Below are 20,057 nucleotides of genomic sequence, written 5' to 3' on the forward strand. Positions count from 1 at the left end.
CTAGAACTGATGGCACTTGTTCCTTTAGCCAGTTTTGCTCATGTAGTAATAAGTAACATACCTTGTTTTCTTATTGTTCCAAATGTACACAATGTAGTGATATAATGCAGCCATTTACTGCCCATCTTGCACTGGCTTCCAGTAACATTTCAAGGTCCTCCTCAAATAAAGCTACATATGAAATTTCTCTAGTAAACTATTAAGGGTTAGGAATAGTGTAACAATCAGGACTGTATAATGCATAACAATTTTACCCTTTATGGTCCATTTAAAACAGCAATAGAAAACCCTAAACAAGGTAGCCTATTGGATGTTCTAGTGTGAAAAACAGGCAATTTTATATGTAGGTGCTTTACAAATAAAGATTATTCAACTATGAGTGAACACAACACTAGAAGTTTGAAAACAGTCAATATGGTTCTGTACTAAATTACAAAGTGTTTATTTTACATTACTGGGTGCAAACATAACATATTCATTAATAGGCTATTTGGAATATTTTATATAGACTCTACTCCAAACCAATAAAACCATATTGTTAGTGTTCTTATCTACATTATATTGACAGTTGTTGGGTAGTGGTGAATATTTACATCATGCACGAGTTTGAATTAATTATGCTGCCACCGTGAAATTATATTCTGTATAATTTATGTACACTGCTCAACAATGATGCATCTTTCTGTGTGAATAGAGTATTTATGTCTCAATATCGAGGCCTAACACAGATTAAGGAGTGCCACTGGATGGTTTCTACAAGAGGAAGCGGCCAAGATAGTTGCACTGAGGGAGGGACTGGTAACGTCACCTCCTGGTTTGGGAATAGCACTGGTTTGATCAGCCGAACACACCATCAGAGAGATCCAAAAAAGAAATCCATACAAATAAAATCCAATGACAAGTTATTTAATGTCAGAACAGGCATTACAAACCAGCCATCTTGAGTCAGAACATCACAAGGCAGTCTAGAAATAGCCTCTAGTTGGAAGTAAGAGTTCAGTCCAACACGTCTAGAAGTAAGTGGTGGGTACAATAGGGTCTCCGTACATGCAGTCCTCCTCCAAAGCCAGGTTGTACTGGCTTCCAGTTCCCCCCCTGTAAGCACTGGTCACAATCCTGGCCCAGCCCTTCTCACCCTAGGCAGAGGAAAGGAAACTCATTAAGAAACTAATACTACTCGACTGCTAAAAAGCACAAGTGTTTAAACACCCGACATGAGCTCTTACCCAAGGCTCTCCCCAGGAGTTGCGCACGATCCAGTATTCAATGCCATCATTCATTCCCCAGCCTGCCACCGAGACGATGTGGTTGATCTCAGGACGTGGGATGTACTCGGAGTACAGACCCCCACTGTACTCGTCAAGCTTCTCTGTAGCCATGATCCCACAGCTAGGAATAGGAAGGAACTGACATTAAATATGGCATCTATGACAAATAAAGTTCAGGCCTTGAAGATTATTCAATACCCATAACTGGTATGTGATAACTCATGTACAGTAAATTTTAAATATAAAATTACAAATATGGTAAACATTTTTCAGAAAGAGTTGATGGTTGACATTTGTTCAATTATATCATGGAGGCCTTAAGCATTCAAAAAAGCAATATGTCAATTTGTTAAAAATAATACAAGAGCAGAACCTGATGGGTCCTCCAGCAAAGATCTCCGCCTTCATCTTCTCTCTTCCAACAACTTCTCCATAGTCGCCAACCATCCACACCGTGTGGTTCTGCACAATGTTACACTTGCCGAAAGTGGTACAGGTTCCACATGCGTTGAAAGGTTTGCACGCTGTTGAGAGAAACAAAATTAGAGATCTACCATTTTAGAAATAAAACAAAACACCCCATCTACTTGGGTGGGAACAGGGTGGAAAGAAACCAAACACGACATAAAGAGCAAAATGGGCACAGTGTGGGTTTTCGTCATATTATACACAACACTTGTATGTATGTATGTTTGTTAACAGTATATAGCATTGAAAACGTACTCTGGTCCTTCGCCTGGTAGTTGTTGCAGGTCTCGTCAGGGATGCCGTATTTGCTGGCATATTCCCACACCCCAGAGTGGTCCCCTCCGTGACACGTGCCAGCTTTAGCACAGTCAAGCACGTGCTGGACAGACAGGTAAGCAGATGGCCACGCTCCTTTGCGCTTAATGTTGATGCGATCTGATGAGAATACAGAGACCAATCAGCCACAGAAAGAAAGACACCATTCCATTTGGTTGTTTGAGTGACCCCAAAAAAAAACTCATGTCTGTAAATTCATGGTTCTAGTCTTGAGAACAGACATACCTGCCATTGCACTGGTGCTACCATGGGCCCAGCAAGAACCACAGTACTGAGGAATGTGCTGGTTCCGGGTGGTGCTGACGTAGTTTGTGCCATCAATATCCCTCCAGTCCCATGTCTTTGGCAGTTCAGCAAGGTTCAGAAACTCATGGGGTCGAGGAACAGTCCTATGAAAAGCAAAGGCTTTAGGAGTCTACACAACATAACAGTAGGCCCAATTACTAAATGTTTTCCCCAGTCTCTTGTAGAGGAGCAGCATTCTGTAGTGAAATAACTGGAAGTCCTCACTAGATAATGCTTAAAGTCCCCATGAAACAGCTAGCAGAACGCCATTTGATTCCACATATTTATGAGTTTCCTGTAAAAACGGGAAGCTAGGGAGGGACTTGTCATGGATATTGATGGCAATTATAGCAGCCAATAGTGCTGAATGTTGTAGAAAGCATTTAATGGACACTAAATTAGTATACATGAAGTCACCTTAACTCAGAGCCCTAATGGAGGCAGGCACTTTGTACTAGAACACTTTATAAAGCACAGAGCTCTTTTATGCACTGTAGCATTCTTAGGAATTCACAGGTCATATTGACTGTCAATATTTATTCTACTCCAGGGATTGCATTATAGTATATTTTTCTTACTGGTTTATGGTATTAGTATTGCACCGGAAAAACCTAATCCAACCATGTGTTGAAAGGCAATAACGCATCCATCTAGGATGACTAACCCTCTTTTGAGTCATGGGACTTTTAAAAGCATTCACATAAGGCACAACTCCATGACCCTGACCTCATCTAAGGAAAGACAATTAGTATTCCATTGTAGACATTTTGTTGGCAAAAAAGTGATCAACTACAGTAGCAGCAGGTCATAATCATTAACGGACAACTGGTTGACAAGACTATGAAAAGAGAAAGCTAGACCTTGCAGCCTCATCTTGGACCCAAGACTATGCAAAGAAAAAGCTAGACCTTGCAGCCTCATCTTGGACCAGTCTTACACCAAGAATCCATGCAAATCAGTATTCTAACACAACATATAATGATCCCACTCAAGGATTATTATGAGGCAGGCAGTTGAAAATTTAAGTGTGCATTGAGGCCCTTTTAATGCCCTCATTAATATTGTGGTATAGAACCAAAAGATCAAAACAATCTTACCTCAATCCAAAGGAGGGTTTCCTTGGTTTCGGACGATAGCAGGCTGACCTCTTGTTAGAATAGTGTTTGGCTAAAACCACAGAGGCCATGAGCATAAATATGAACACTGTAACTGAGGGGTACAATTCCCTGACTGTATTATTAGATATGATACTTACTACCACTACCTTTGTACTTAATATTCGGCCACCCAGTACTCGGCATAAATATATTATGATGAACACTGTCACGTAGATGAAACGGATCCAACACAAATGTACGAATTAGAAATAGGTCTTTATTTCTACACAGCGATGGTGTGTAGAGCAAGCACTTAATCAAATCAATCACATTTATGAATGGGAATTAGTATGCACTTTTATGGCAAGAGTATTCGTCGGTATATCAATAGAGAATGTCCAATCTCTGAAGGCGCAGGTGGTACATATACGACCTGGAATAGTTAAGGAATAACAGCAATGATACTTTAATGATTATAGGCTGGATACACTAGGGGGGGGTTAATCCGGTCGCTTGTAAGCCGACAGGAGTAGGAAGGGGGGGGGGTAGAATCCGGCTGCCTCATCCGGCCAAGGGTATCCCAGGTGAACCCACTGTAGTGCCGTTCAATGCGCCGGCGATCCTTGGACCACAGATGAAAGCAGATGGACTCTTTGTGGGCCGGCTCTCTCCGGTCCACGGGGGAGAGACGTGAAGCGACCTCGTCTTGCAGAGCGTCTCCTCACCTTGCGTCCTCTCCAGGGGGGGGGTTTCCAACACACGGCAGTGTCGGGGGTCTTTATCCATGGAATAATCAACGTATACAAAGCATAATCCGTGCCTGGGAAGGCGGGCTGTCGTCGGTAGAATAATCCGGTATACAGGTCCACTCGCTCGTCGGCTCTGGGGCTCCTCGGGTGCAGCTTCACGTGGGGTCAACCACCCTGGATAAGCAGCCAATTCTCTGCCCGAAACGATGGGGTGCTGACTACGGTAGTATTCTCACCGTACGAAGCACTATATATTAACAGACTATTATTAGCTTAATAGACTACGTCCAACTCGACGATATAGTGCCAAATATGACTATTCAAATATTAATATACACGATGTCTCAATACCGATGGTAGGCGAACTTGGCCTTACTCCCACACGTGGCGTCGCAGGGAGGCTTTACGTCTGTGACTCTATTGGAGGGTAAGAAACTGGACTGAAAAGGAAGTCCTACTTTAGTAGCGCAGTATATATACGCACTATGAACAAATAGTCCCATTAGTGGTGCGGTAGCCAGATTCCTACGCGGAACTAGGACTTGTTCGTACATGTTGAGCGGTACGTTTGAATTGGGTCTGAGGGGTATGGCAGCCTGGCACCAAGGTCTCGACCAATAGTAGAATGGAGACTATTATGGGATGTTCAGTAGGCTAGAATGGATATTCAATGCATATTGTACAAGGAATATACAAGGGATATCAGGGAATATTAGAGAATATACAAATACAATTAAATATATATATATAAATAAATATATATATTCGGTTTAATCTGGCCCTTCACAACAGCCACCCCCTGATTGGTCCCAGACCTAATCAGTTAAACAGAGACAGATTAATCGCGTTGTCTATTTACACATAAGGGTTTGCTGTAGGGGTCAGTCAACTTCACAAAGTCATAGGGTTATAGGGTCATGGTCATCATCGATTGTGTCTGGGAGTCGGGGCGGTTCTATGAGCCTCGCCACGGGACGGGTGTAAGTGCGACCCTGGACGAGCACTTCAGCTGCTCGGACCTTGCCGTCGGCACCGGTGATCACTTTGCTTACGCGGCCGGCCGGCCACATAGCTCTGGGCAGTGATTGATCAATAATCATGACGACTGTTCCTTCTGTCAAATTGTCTCTCTCCTTTACCCACTTCTGGCGGGTCTGTAGAGACGGTAGGTAGTGTAGTAGGAAACTGCTCCAAAACTTGTCGGCTAATACTTGGCTGTACCTCCACATTCGTCGGCCGTTCGCTTCTTCAGGCCGGTACATTGTCTGGGGTAATGCAGGATCTAGCCGCCCCATCAGGAGTGTGTTGGGGGTTCTGCGTAGGCGACCACCCACTCTGATGAGGGTATGAGCGTCGCTCTCGGGGGCTAGATGAATTAATCTGCTGTCGGATGGGACGGGCTTTCCTCCCTGTAGACAGGCCAATTCATCGGGGAACGAGTCTCTCTGGGCTCGCTGCAGTAGAAGCAATTCTGCTTCCTCGTAGTTAGCTGCTGACATTTCAGCGGGGGACTTACACTCCGGGTGGTGCCGCAGGAATGTCCTTTGTTGTGCACTCTCTATGGACGTGCAATCGTCTATGTTAGGGTCGGTGGAGATAACAGTGCTCAATCCACAGAACACAGGCTTCTTATTCTCAGCCTCCTCCTGACTGGCTTCCCTCGGGATAGGCGTGGGCCACTCTCCTTCCGGGAGCTTTAGGAATGCTGGGCCGTCACTGTAGACATTGCGACGGGTGAGGTCATCCAGGGGCATCCCCCGGGTGATGACGTCAGCTGGGTTCTGTTTTGTATCAACGTAGCGCCACTCTGTTTCTCCGGTTAACTCTTCGGTTAAGTCTTGAATCTCGGTGACTCTGACTCCCACGAAGACTTTGTACTTGCATGAGTCCGATTGGATCCAGGCGAGTACTGTCGTGGAATCTGACCACAGGATTGTTCTAGACACCGGTATGGTGAGCTCACGTTGGATGAGCGTGGCTAGGTGCGCTCCGGCTAGGGCTGCGCAGAGCTCTAGACGTGGGATAGATTGTTGCTTGCGTGGGGCTATTCTCGAGCGGGCGAGGACAAATGCTGTGTAGATCTCTCCCCCCCTTTCTTGGGCCCGCAAGTAGGCTACTGATCCGTATGCGACCTCTGAGGCGTCACTGAAGACGTGTAAGTCCATTTTACATGTCTCTGGCCTCACCGTGGGTGGGAAGTAGCTTCGGCGCATATTAACGCGTGGGAGTGAGTGGAGCTCCATCTCCCACTCTCTCCAGGTGGATGCAAGGTGTGCGGGAATGGGGTCGTCCCAGCCCTGGTCCTTGTCCCACAATGCTCGTACAATCATTTTTGCCCTGGTGGTGTACGGTAGAATACATCCTAGCGGGTCATATTGTCGGGCGAGTGTTGTGTACACACTCCGTCTGGTGGTCGGCGCCGCCGCGGGCCTTCCCTGCTCCGTAGTCAGGGGCTTGTGTCTGTAGTGAAGCGAATCTGTTTTGAATCGCCACACCAATCCCAGGGTCATCTCCTGGGCTTCTCCCGGGATTGTAGCCATCCAGGTCTCGCTGCTGGCTGCCTTGTCCTCGGAGGAGAGGCTGCGCAGTACTTGCGGATCGCTGCTGGCCCACTGCCTGAGATCAAAGCCGCCTTTGATCAATGAGGCGCGGAGTTTAATCAGGAGAGCCTCGGCTTCTTCCTGGGTTGAAAGGCTTTGTAGACAGTTGTCTACGTAGAAGCTGTTCTTTACGCTGTGTCGGACCTCTTCGTCCGCTGCTGGGTCCTCTGCTACATGTTTCTGTAGTGCAAATGTAGCACAGCAGGGGCTGCACGTCGTTCCGAAGGGGAGGACTTCCCATTGGTAGATGGCTGGGTGCTCATCTCCTGGCTTCTCTCTCCATAGGAACCGTAACAGGGGCTTGTCCTCCTCTACTAATCTCACCTGCAGGAACATTCCTTTAATGTCCCCGCTGATGGCCACCTTTTCCTGGCGGAAGCGGAGTAGAACGCCGAGTAGGGAGGGGCCGAGTGTGGGACCGGGCAGTAACTCTTTATTCAGATTTTGGGATCCGATCTGGTAGCTGCAGTTAAATACTATGCGGTCTTTACCGTTGTGATGGACCTTGTGGTGAGGCACGTACCACGATTCAGTGGTCTGGTCAGCCTCTTTAATGTCCATCTTTGTGACGTGTCCCGCTGTGATGAGCTTCTCAATCTCAGCGCGGTATACACTCTCTTGGGCGGGGTTCTTGGCTAAGCGCCGCTCCGTGTTCAGCAGGTACCGTTCTGTGGCGTCTGTCTTGGCGTGGAAAGTAGGCATTCCTTCTCGCCGCAGGAGTGGCGTGGCGTATCTCAACACGCCGTTGACCGGGACTCTCTTGGTCCCTGTCTCGAGGAGGTGAATGGCGTAAATGTCATCTTTAGAGCGAATGTCTTTCTTTCCGTTCTTAAAGGGCATTTGTTCCAAGGTCCATAGCCGCTCTACGTGTTGCAGGAGTGCGGTTTCTCCCTCTGTGACTCGGGAGTGGAGACATCTAGTGGCTGTACTTCGGTTGAGAGATTTGGCGAGCGGGCCTTGGAGAGTCCATCCCAAACGGGTCTCGACTGCTGCAGGACAGCCTCGGGGTCCGGTATGAACCCGGTCTATCGGGACAATGAGGTCTGCATGGTCGGAGCCTATCAACAGGGTCGGCATAGCATTGTCTATGAGCGGGATCGGTAACTTGCGCAGATGTGCATATTTCTCCATCAGCTTGGCGACGGGGTATGTGTACCGCGACAGTCCTATTTCTTGGCTGGTGAAAGCGTCTGTAATCTGGTACCGTCGCTCAGGCTGGCCGCTTGCTGCGATAGAGAATGAGACATTCTCGCCCTTTATCGTCTTCAAATCTCGTCTTATTGTCCGAATTGTCATTTGGGTTTCGCTTCCCCGCAGCCCTAGCTGGGCCGCAGCGGAGGCGAGCAGCAGGGTCTTCTCTGACCCGTCATCGAGGACGGCGTAAGTGTCCAGGACTTTATTCTGGTAGCTTAGTGTCACACGCACTACTTTTAGGAGTACTCGGGCTCCACTGCTGCTGGCGGGATCGATGTACATGACGCTCGCTTTGCTGCTGGATGGTGCGGGTGAAGGGCGCCGTCTGTTACTGTCGTGAAGTATGTCCAGATGGGCTCCATCGCACTTGGTGCACCTTTTCTTTAAGCGGCATTCGGCTGCCATGTGTGAGCGCGCACAGCGAAAACAGCGCTTGTTGGACTTTATCCATTGACTTGCTTCCTCCGCGTTCAGCTTGGGGAAGGAGTCACATTGCGCTAGCCAGTGTTCTTTCTCACAGTAGGGGCACACTATCTTCCACTTCTCCGTTCTGGAGGGGGTGCTGTGGCTCCTGCTGCTCGGTACTGACTCCGATTGGTGCATCACAGTCACCGATCTTCTTCCATCATTTAGTCGTCTGGTTCCTTCTCTGGAGCCAGGGGTGCTCCGTCCGAATGTATCTAGCCGTAGGCTGCTGACTTCTCTCGCCAGGAAGTCTGCTAGATCGAGGAGGTTCGGTTCGGGGCCATTCGGGTCTTGGTGGTCTCTCTGCCGTCTAAAACGCTCCTGTCGAGCGGGCGGCAGCTTCTCCAAGATCCTTTCCACATTTGAGTTGGCGTAAAGTTCATGCCTCCCCTTCTCTCTCTGCGCTCCCAACATCCCTACCAGGGACTGCACTCTGATGGACAGGTCGTCCAGTGCTCGATTGTCTATTGCTGGGGGTAAGCGGTCGATGTGTCGGATCTCCTGGATCACGTAATCCCATATGCGCCCATACCTCTGGTCCAATGCTACCAGCGCTGCTGTGTATGGGGTGGTGGAAGTCACGTAGGCGAGCGCTATATTATGTGCGCGGGGTACCTTTAAGTGCTTCAGTAGGATGGCGTATTTATGGCGTTCATCCAATACATCCACCAACATGGTCTCCAGACACATGCGGAGTTCTGTATACTGGGCCCGGTTCTCTTGGGTGAAGTCGGGTACCGTAGGCGTGCCAATGTATGAAGCTGACTGTGGATACATCGGCGAGCGTTGGGGGAGAGGCCTCCTAGGCGAGTCTCCTCCCGCTCCTTGGTATGGGCTGGTACCGGCAGTGTACCATGGCCCGCTTGTCCAGGTGCTGTTCCTCGGTGCGGGTCGTGCGTCGTGCTCACCCGGGTATAGAGTCGGGGGTCTGTAGCGCAGCTCCGCGGGAGTATAGCCTGGGCTGTACCGGACCTCCTGGTCCGGTAGAGTACTGTGCTGTCGTCGGGCGTGGTTCTCCTCCTCTTCCTCTTCGTCTTCAGTTAGGTCATCCAGTGCTTGTAGTCTCTGGTTTAGCCTCTCCACAGGATATGCTGCTCCTTCCCGGTTGCTAGGTCTCGCTTGGACCGGTGGGGGGAGGTGGTCTGTGGGGGGTATAGACCTCGTCTGTTGGTCAAGTTCAGGGTTGTTTACTCGGCTAGGGGATGCCGCCCTGGAGGTGTGTCTAGACGAGTTCCTGGAGCCTCTGGCGGAGGGAGAGGGTGTTGTCCGTCTGATCAGCTGTTCTATTAGTTGCGCTTGCTGTCTGTCGCGCTCTGCGTCCCGTAGAGCACCAGCAGCTGCTCGCTGGCTGTCTGCTCGGTCTCGGGCCACATTCTCTTCCCTCTGAATGCGTCTTATTTCTAGACGTATATGCTCTTCTTCGCTCCGCTGCTGGATCTGCAGTCGGTCGCGTTCAGCAGCGGCGTTCAGGCTGATGAGGAAGGCCTGCTGTAGGGTCCTCTCTGCCTCGCTGGGAGAAGGCGGTTGTATAGGGGAGCCTTCCCTCGGGGTACTCCTTGCGGAGCCTTGGAGCTCTATCTCCACGGTGCTCTCCCCGTCTTCTTCCGTGCCGAGTTCTCTCTCGGTAGCGTTGTATTCCTCCCGGGACTCATCGGGGACTACTTCTTCAGTACTGGCGGGGTGTGAAGTCATGTCTGGTTCCCACTGGTCCCCACCGTGAACTTGGTCAGTTACATTAGAACCCGTAGGGGCCTCTATGGTCGGGGTAGTCTGGGCGTTGGGGTTAGACATACTTTTACTTTCTAGTTTTACCGCGTTTACTGTTAGTAGAAGACTAGGTTGTTGACTGACAGCGTAAGCCTCTAAGTACTGAGGGAGCCGTCGTTCGCGCTGCGGGCGTTGGTTAGGAGGATCGTTTCGTGGAGTGTTCATCATAGGCCATTTCAATATTAATAACACTATATTAATATTACACTAATTACCATCCGGCTCGAAGGACCAATTGTAACTGAGGGGTACAATTCCCTGACTGTATTACTAGATATGATACTTACTACCACTACCTTTGTACTTAATATTCGGCCACCCAGTACTCGGCATAAATATATTATGATGAACACTGTCACGTAGATGAAACGGATCCAACACAAATGTACGAATTAGAAATAGGTCTTTATTTCTACACAGCGATGGTGTGTAGAGCAAGCACTTAATCAAATCAATCACATTTATGAATGGGAATTAGTATGCACTTTTATGGCAAGAGTATTCGTCGGTATATCAATAGAGAATGTCCAATCTCTGAAGGCGCAGGTGGTACATATACGACCTGGAATAGTTAAGGAATAACAGCAATGATACTTTAATGATTATAGGCTGGATACACTAGGGGGGGGTTAATCCGGTCGCTTGTAAGCCGACAGGAGTAGGAAGGGGGGGGGGGGTAGAATCCGGCTGCCTCATCCGGCCAAGGGTATCCCAGGTGAACCCACTGTAGTGCCGTTCAATGCGCCGGCGATCCTTGGACCACAGATGAAAGCAGATGGACTCTTTGTGGGCCGGCTCTCTCCGGTCCACGGGGGAGAGACGTGAAGCGACCTCGTCTTGCAGAGCGTCTCCTCACCTTGCGTCCTCTCCAGGGGGGGGGTTTCCAACACACGGCAGTGTCGGGGGTCTTTATCCATGGAATAATCAACGTATACAAAGCATAATCCGTGCCTGGGAAGGCGGGCTGTCGTCGGTAGAATAATCCGGTATACAGGTCCACTCGCTCGTCGGCTCTGGGGCTCCTCGGGTGCAGCTTCACGTGGGGTCAACCACCCTGGATAAGCAGCCAGTTCTCTGCCCGAAACGATGGGGTGCTGACTACGGTAGTATTCTCACCGTACGAAGCACTATATATTAACAGACTATTATTAGCTTAATAGACTACGTCCAACTCGACGATATAGTGCCAAATATGACTATTCAAATATTAATATACACGATGTCTCAATACCGATGGTAGGCGAACTTGGCCTTACTCCCACACGTGGCGTCGCGGGGAGGCTTTACGTCTGTGACTCTATTGGAGGGTAAGAAACTGGACTGAAAAGGAAGTCCTACTTTAGTAGCGCAGTATATATACGCACTATGAACAAATAGTCCCATTAGTGGTGCGGTAGCCAGATTCCTACGCGGAACTAGGACTTGTTCGTACATGTTGAGCGGTACGTTTGAACTGGGTCTGAGGGGTATGGCAGCCTGGCACCAAGGTCTCGACCAATAGTAGAATGGAGACTATTATGGGATGTTCAGTAGGCTAGAATGGATATTCAATGCATATTGTACAAGGAATATACAAGGGATATCAGGGAATATTAGAGAATATACAAATACAATTAAATATATATATATAAATAAATATATATATTCGGTTTAATCTGGCCCTTCACAACAAACACCATTGATTTAGCCATGTTGATCCTGAGAGAGAGAGCAGCCACAAACCTCAGTCTTCTGTGTGAGGCTTTTATACACCTGCAAACTAACTGTGCCGTGATGATTGCCAATCAGGCTCATCATTCTCAGCTGTGGTTTGCAAAGAATCGGGGGAGGGTGCAGTATCATAGAACCCATTCACAGAGTAATAATAATAATACATCTATCTTAGCACTTTTCCAGGTGCTCAAAGACTCTTTACATGGGTAGGAGAGACAAAACTATGGCAAAACAAAAAACAGAACAAAACAGAACAAAAATAATACATGACAAAATAAAATAAAACCGACAGAATTAGAGGTCAAAATCAAGATTGAAAAGGTGGGTTTTGAGGGCTGATTTAAAAGATGTCAGGGTGTTTGCATCATGGATATGGCTGGGGAGGGAATTCCAGAGGGAGGGGGCAGCAGCAGCAAAGGCCCTGTCGCCCCAGGTCCGGAGCTTGGTCGTGGGAGGTGTTAGGAGGTTGGCATCTGCAGACCTAAGCCGACGGGTGGGCGTGTGACGGTGGAGGAGGTCAGACAGGTAGGGAGGGGCAAGGTTGTTGAGGGCTTTAAATGTGATGAGTAGTATTTTAAATTGTATCCTGTATTTGATTGGAAGCCAGTGGAGGTCGTGGAGGACAGGGGTGATGTGATCAGAGCGATGGGTGGAGGTGAGCATGCGGGCAGCAGAGTTTTGGACATATTTGGAGTTTATTGAGGATAGTGTTTGGTGAGCCGTAGAGGATGCTGTTACAGTAATCTAGTCTTGATGATATGAATGCATGAACCAGTGTTTCAGCAGCGGAGAGTGATAGGGAGGGGCGGAGAAGAGCAATGTTCCGGGGGTGGTAGAAGGCCGTTTTTGTTATGTGGTTCACATGGGGGAGGAAAGAAAGGGTGGAGTCCAGGATGATGCCAAGGTTACGGACGTGAGTGGAGGGGGTGACGATGGAACCATCAATATGTAGGGAGAAATCCTGGGTGTGGCTGGTGAGGGATTTTGGACCGATAATGATGATTTCTGATTTATTGCAGTTTAGTTTGAGAAAGTTATTTTGCATCCATGTTTTGATGTCTATGAGGCAGGTGGTGAGGGTGGAGAGAGTGGCTGGAGTGATAGTCTTGGTGGAGAGGTAGAGCTGAGTGTCATCTGCATAACAATGAAAACGGAGGCCATGTTGGCGGAGAATCAGACCAAGTGGAAGGATGTAGAGGATGAAGAGCAGGGGACCAAGTACTGAGCCTTGGGGGACACCATGAGTGATGGGGGCAGTGGGGGATTTGCAGTTGTTGATGGAGATGAATTGGTGCCTGTATGAGAGGTATGATTGGAGCAAGGTGAGCGGGATTCCGGAGAATCCAACGGAGGACTGGAGACGAGTGATGAGGATGGGGTGACTGATGGTGTCAAAAGCAGAGTAGCATTTTGGTGGCAAATACAGAGAAAAGTTGGTGCAAATAGGAAATACATTGTTGGAAATAGGGGAGAGGAGGTAATTATTACAAGGTTAAGACTGGGACATCATCATATTCTAGCATACCAGCACTTGTATTCCTATGCTTTATTGCTCTTATTTCTATGATTATTTTAACTTTAATTTGTCTTAAACACTTTAGTATTTAAGACAAATGATACATATTCATACACATTATTTGCTTGTTCTATTATCCCTCCTTCTATCATCCATAGCAGCACCATGTATCACAGACACCCTGATGGGGGATCCCCTTTGAACTGCCCATCTTGTCAAATTTCCCTCGGGATAATAAAAGTATTTATATTCTTTCTATTATATTATGTTCTATCTGAGGTTTCTTCCCTTTTCTTCTATTATTGCTAGGTTGCAGGGAATTGTTCCTTATCTTCATTGGGGAAAGTCTGGGGGTGTTGTAAAATTGTACTTCTCTACTTCCTTAGGCGTCTAAGGAAGTTCAAATTGAGTCAGAGGATCTTAAAGAAGTTCTACTCATGCACAATAGAGAGTATCCTGACTGGTAACATCACCTCCTGGTTTGGGAATAGCACCACACACGACCGCAGCAGACTGCAGAGAGTGGCTCGATCAGCCGAAATGCAACATCGGAGGTGGGCTTCCCACTCATCCAGGACATTACACCATATTTGATCTATTTATTCTTACACATTTGCACTACCTTTTTTACCTAATATAAAAAATGTTGTACATTAGTTTTGTATATTGTATATTTTGTTATATTGATTCTTTAACTCCTTTATGAATGAATGAATGAATGAATTATTTTATTTCGAATGTTTACAAATAAATAAACAAACAAATAATTTTTCGAACATTTTCACAAATAAACAAACGAAAAGGATAGGTTTGAAGCCGAAGGCTTATAGAGCAACCTACCCCTAATTCAAAAAACAAATTCAAAAAAGTTAAAGTTTTCAAAATATAACAAACAAAAAAATAAATCAACAATCAAAAATCAACAAAAACCAATCCAGAAAAGAACAAAAAAGTTAAAGTTTGCAAGATAAAACAAACAAACAAACAAACAAACAAACAAAATCAACAATCAACAATCAACAAAAAATCTTCCTGAAAAGAACATAAGCCAACATAGGAAAATCAAAAATGCATCTGCAATACCAGAGTTTCATGGTAGAAAAAAAAAACTTTACTCTTTACTGTATGAAGCACAATCTCAGGAGGCGCATACAGAACCAAGCATTTTGCTATAATGTACATGTACTTTATATGTGACAAATAAAACAAAACTTTAGGTCTGTGCGATCACTGCCAGGAAGAGGAATCTGTGGGACATGTTATTAATTGTAGTAGGTACAAGAGGAAGGGAGAATATGATAGATAGTTGATTCGGCTGCAAGCTAATCTAGTTTAGCACAAATGAATGGAAGCAGATACGGATCAGATGGTCTAGATGTGGTTGTGGAGTCTGTCTGTGTGTCTGCGTGTCAAGGGCGTCACTTTGTTTGGTGGTGGGGACACTTTTTTCAGTCCTTGAGCAAGACACTTAACTGCTAGCTGCTCCCGATGAGCAGGTTGCCACCGCTGTTGGTGTGTGAATGTGTGAGTGTGAGGCATAAGTTGTAAAGCGCTTTAGATAACAGTGCTATACTGTATAAATGCAATCCATTCCATTTACCATTCACTGTACCCTTCCTTTTGAAGCAGTTGTCACAGAGTGCACTAGTCATTGCTGTCTGAATTAACATCAGCCACACACCCTTACGAAATATAAATAATACCATGATATGATCCAATTGCAACTATACCGATGGTAATACCATGGTATTTCCATAATGTTTTGGTCGATACCATCATAATGACATATTGGAAATACCACGATACCAATTGTGTGGTGCTTGAACCTATTCAAATATGTAGTGTATAATTTGGGACTGCTATAATGCAAGAGGTGAATGCTAATATTCTGATATGTCATTGAAAACTAAAATATATTACATGTTTAGTTCATTTCCATGGTGTATGAAGTTGTGGCTCATCTTTGCAAACACTGTGCTGCTGGGGCACATGGCCACACGGTGTTGCTAGAGTGAAGGACAAGAAAAGGCTAGAATCACATCGCCTTACAACATGTTCAAATGCACTGTACATGTAATGTTTTATACGTGTAAATGGTTTTCATAATCATTTACTTTCAATTGGTTTGGTCTTCATTTAATATAGTTTAATAGCAAACTTAACATTGCCCGTCATTAGGCTACGTGGTTGAGCATTTTATTAATTGCGATTTATTTCATTCAGGTTGATATTTTTATTTGATGGTTTTAAAGCCTATAGAAATGTAGAATTAAGTATAATAATTTGGAAACATATACAAAAAAAAAGTCTATAAAAGTGTTCTGGTTACTCATTATAGTGTCCATGTACTAGTCACTACCCCTCCTAAACTACAGTATACTGGTCCTGTGTACTTATCCAATATGTGGGTTACATTATCTCTCTCTCTCTCTCTCTCTCTCTCTCTCTCTCTCTCTCTCTCTCTCTCTCTCTCTCGTTCTATCTATCTATCGTTCTATTGTTCTATCTATCTATCGTTCTATCTATTGGGGGCGACAGTGGCTCAGGAGGTAGAGCAGTCGTCTGGTCATCAGTGGTGATTGAGAGCAGCTGGGTTGAGTGTGTGCAGTGAGAGAGAAGCAGTGTTTTTGAGAGTGGAGAGTTACACAGAAATTAAGGCCCCGTTTAGACGGAAACGCTAGCAGGTGAATCCGCAAAAATATTTTTTCGGATGTGCCTTTCGTTTATACGGAAACGGCATTTTTACGGGGTGAAACCGCAAAAAAGTGAAACTACCTTCCAGGGTGGAATTCCTAGAAACGCAAAAGCTTTGCGCTCTCGTCTAAACTGTAAAACCGTATAAATCTGTTAAAACGATGACGAAAGGGTTGTCACGGCTCTGGTCGCGCGTACTGCTTACGTCACAGGTAGCAGGTATGCGCCAGTAGCCGAGACGTAAACAAAGCAAGTATGTCTGACTATTATCAACGGAGATCACCTGAAGGCTACATTGGCAGTACTTTTAACCCTTTCACTGCCACACGACAGAAGGTTAACCCTTTACTATCACACAACCGGCTGTCGTGTGGCAGTGAAAGGGTTAAATACACAAGAATCTGTCCCGCGGCGTGAGTGGACCCACTGTCTGTGAGTGACTCTGCTTTGGTACAATCACATTCCCCATCCACAGTCTGCGAATCAGAGGCAGAGTAGGGCGGGTCTTCACAGCACGTCATGTGACATATGCGCCCATCGTGTGACAGCGGGGCTCCGTCGTTACAGCGTCGTCTGCACGGAGAATTCCACCCCAAAACGCTCGTCTAAACGTAAAATTAAAAGTGAAACCGCAAGATGACTTTTGCGGTTTCTGTTCACAAAACGCTTGTCTAAACGTAGCCTAAGTATCTAGTTATCCATGGTAAGTTAATTTATTGTTTTTTTTCTACTTTGTTAATTGTGTTCGTTTCCCCCCGGCAGCTTTGTGCTGTTTGGGGGAAATTAAATTGTTTGTGTGCCGAGAGGCTTTCTTTCGGTAAGTCAATCAATCAATCAATCAATTCAATCAATTTCTTTAATGACCACCCAGCCAGGCTGGTGGAATTTGGTTTCAGTGCATAGCATAGCAGTTCCAACATAAAAACATAAAAACATAGAACATATAACATCACTTACAGCGTACATAAAAGAAAACACAATTACATAGATACAGTTCAGAGTTTGTCCATGTCCATGTCAGCAGAGGTAAGGGGGGTTGCGGGGGGTACTACAGGGAGGGGGGGGGGGGGGGGGGGTGCTACAGGGAGTTCAGTGTCCGTATGGCAGTGGGGAAGAAGCTGTTTTTGAACCGGGTTGTTTTGGTGGTCAGGGATCTGTAGCGCCTCCCGGAGGGCAGCAGCTGGAAGATGTGGTGTGCTGGGTGAGTGGGGTCGGAGATGATTTTCCTGGCTCTCCTGATTGTGATTTGGCGGTGGAGTGATTCGAGAGAAGGGAGGGGGGGTGCAGATTATTTTTGAGGATTTATTGATGATTCCTTGTAGTTTGTTTTTTGAGTGAGTGTCCAGATTGCTGTACCAAACAGTTATGGAGAAGGTGAGGATGCTTTGTATAATGGCCTGGTAGAAACGGAGCAAGAGATGTTTATTGACTCTGTATTTCTTAAGCTGGCGGAGGAAGAAGAGTCTTTGATTTGCTTTTTTGTGTATGTGGTCTGTGTTGGTTTTCCATTTGAGGTTATTGCTTATGTGAGTGCCGAGAAATTTGAAGGAATCTGTGGTGATTATGGGTTTGCCGGAGATGGATATGGGGGTTTTGGGGTTTGGCTGGCGTCTGAAGTCAATGGTTTGGCTGGCGTCAATTGTAAACGGACAGATATAATGGATGTTGACAGACTGAATGGCGGACGGCTTCCCAGGCAAACAGACACAAGAACGGAATTGACATATGAGAAAAAGCTCACTGTGGTGATAGATATAGAGGGTGATGAACGGGTAACAATGATGGAGATGTTGAGGGCGATAAGAGCACAGTGTGGGGTGGTGATGGGCTGCAGGTATAAGACGCCAAAGAAGTATGAGATCACGTTAAAGAGTCTGGAAATAAAGACAAAAGTCATGGATGGAATAAAAGTAAAAAACAACCGCTTAATGGCGCGTGAGATAGTAGATGATGAGATGATAGTGTCTTTTCTGTCACTACCAGTTTATATTACCGATGCTGAAATCATGGACAAATTGGTTCAGTGGGGAGTAAGGGCAATTTCGCCGATAAAAAGAAAAATGTGGCAAGGGACAGATGTGGTGGATGGAACGAGATACATGAAGGTGAAGTTTACAGACACTGTGAAATCATTGCCGTACTCGGTGAAGTTCGAGACGCTGCAGGGCACGGATCACTTCCGAGTAATACACGATAAGCACCTGCGCGTGTGTCTGTTGTGTGTTCGGCCAGGTCATGTGCTACGGTACTGTCCAGACTTTAGATGCTATAAGTGCAAAAAGCAGGGACATTATGCACACGAATGTAAGGAAAGGGAGAAATGTCGCGTGTGTCCCGAGGATGGAGAATGCAGGTGCGGCTTCGCGAAAGGTGGCTGGGCGAGACGTGGAGAGGACGCTGAGACTGGTGGGACAGATGGAGCCACGGAGATGGAGAGAGGAGGGGTGGAGGACGAGAATGGAGAGAAGGAGAACTGAGAGAAGGAGAAGGAGAACGGAGAAAAGGAGGACAGCGATGCGGAGGAGCCAATGCAGACCACTGAGGGAGGTCGAGAGGAGGAGGGTGAGACGGAGTCGTTGGACGGGACGGGGGACAGTCGGGAGCTGACGGCGAAGCAGAGGGAGAGGGAGAGTGGAGAGGAGACCGCGTTCGATGTCTTCGATATCCTGGAGAGAGCGATCGCTGAGATCTCCACCCCGACAACAACTGGGCAGGGTGAGAGCGATGAGGAGGTGCCGGGAGGTGTGGAGAGGAGAGGAAGCGGCGTGGTGGTGGCAGACGGATCGAGAGACGCGGCAGCAGCTGACGGGGCAGCAGAGCCAAGAGGAAGCGGCGTGGTGGTGGCAGACGGAGCGAGAGACGCGGCAGCAGCTGACGGGGCAGCAGAGCCGAGAGGAAGCGGCGTGGTGGTGGCAGACGGTGCGGGTGCGGCGGAGCAGAAGGAGAGCGGTGCGGCAGAGGCGGCGTGGAGAGGCATCGACGCAGAGCTGGCAGGGCTGGAGGAGAGACAGCAGAGGGGTGACGGCGAGCAGCGGGCAGAATGGCGGAGTGACGAGGGGAATTCAGACGGGAGTGGAGGAACAGCAGAATGGCAGACTGTTTTACCGGCGGGGCAGAAGAGAAGCGGGAGAGGCGGACGGGCGGCGGAGATGCACGGAAGGAGCGTCGGCTGCGAGATCAATGACAGCCTTGATGGCTATGTATCGGGGGGGGCAGAAGGGCACAGAGGGGAAACCTGGTTCGGGAGTGGCTCAGGGACTCGAGGGAAAAGAAAAAAGAGAAAAAAGGGCTGAGCCACGGGCGAACCAGGGGAATACCTCTGATACACCTGGGGGCAGTGAAGAGAAGATACCTACAGAGTTGGAGATTGAAGGAGAGAAACAGGTGATGGAGCTGGCGGCATCATCTGAAATCCCAGAAACAGATTGACTGTTCTGTTGATCTGATTGACAGATTCACTGTCGGGTGAGTCAAGCTGTGAAATGGATATAAGTAGGGAGGCAATAAACCTTTTGAAAAGAAAAACAAAAGAAGCACCTAAAGGGGGGAAAAAAGGGAGGAAAGGGAGAAAAAGATGATAATGGTGTATATAATAAACCTCATCACATTTGCTGTCATGTGTTCTACAATTACAGTTACTTCTATTAATATAAATGGGTTAAGAAATGCAAAGAAAATAGAGTTTTTTTTTCAAACATACAATACAGATATTGGATTTGAGTGTCAAATATAAACAGGCTAAAGAGAGCTCATCCGAGGACACGGGGTGGGCGCTGGCAAGAAAAGACGAGAAAAGGACGAAATAAATTAATGTGATCATTCTTATTACTTTTTCTGTCATGTGTGCTACACTAAATATTGTTTCACTAAATGCAAATGGTTTGAGAAGAGTAGGGAAAATGAAG

General features: G+C 47.0%; 1 protein-coding gene across 1 annotated transcript; it reads right to left on the minus strand.

Annotated features, from left to right (window-relative positions):
• Positions 1-1,010: 1,010 nt before the first annotated feature.
• On the minus strand, positions 1,011-3,543 carry LOC311241991 (cathepsin Z-like; the record flags this gene model as incomplete). The annotated part of the gene is made up of 6 exons (XM_084330945.1): positions 1,011-1,136; positions 1,227-1,389; positions 1,642-1,792; positions 1,992-2,171; positions 2,298-2,461; positions 3,455-3,543. The coding sequence occupies 6 exons, from the start codon at positions 3,541-3,543 to the stop codon at positions 1,011-1,013; spliced, it is 873 nt and encodes a 290-aa protein (XP_084187071.1).
• Positions 3,544-20,057: the final 16,514 nt, after the last annotated feature.

Source organism: Notolepis coatsorum (genome assembly GCF_963971535.1).
Source record: "Notolepis coatsorum genome assembly, chromosome: 15".
Classification (NCBI taxonomy): domain Eukaryota; kingdom Metazoa; phylum Chordata; class Actinopteri; order Aulopiformes; family Paralepididae; genus Notolepis; species Notolepis coatsorum.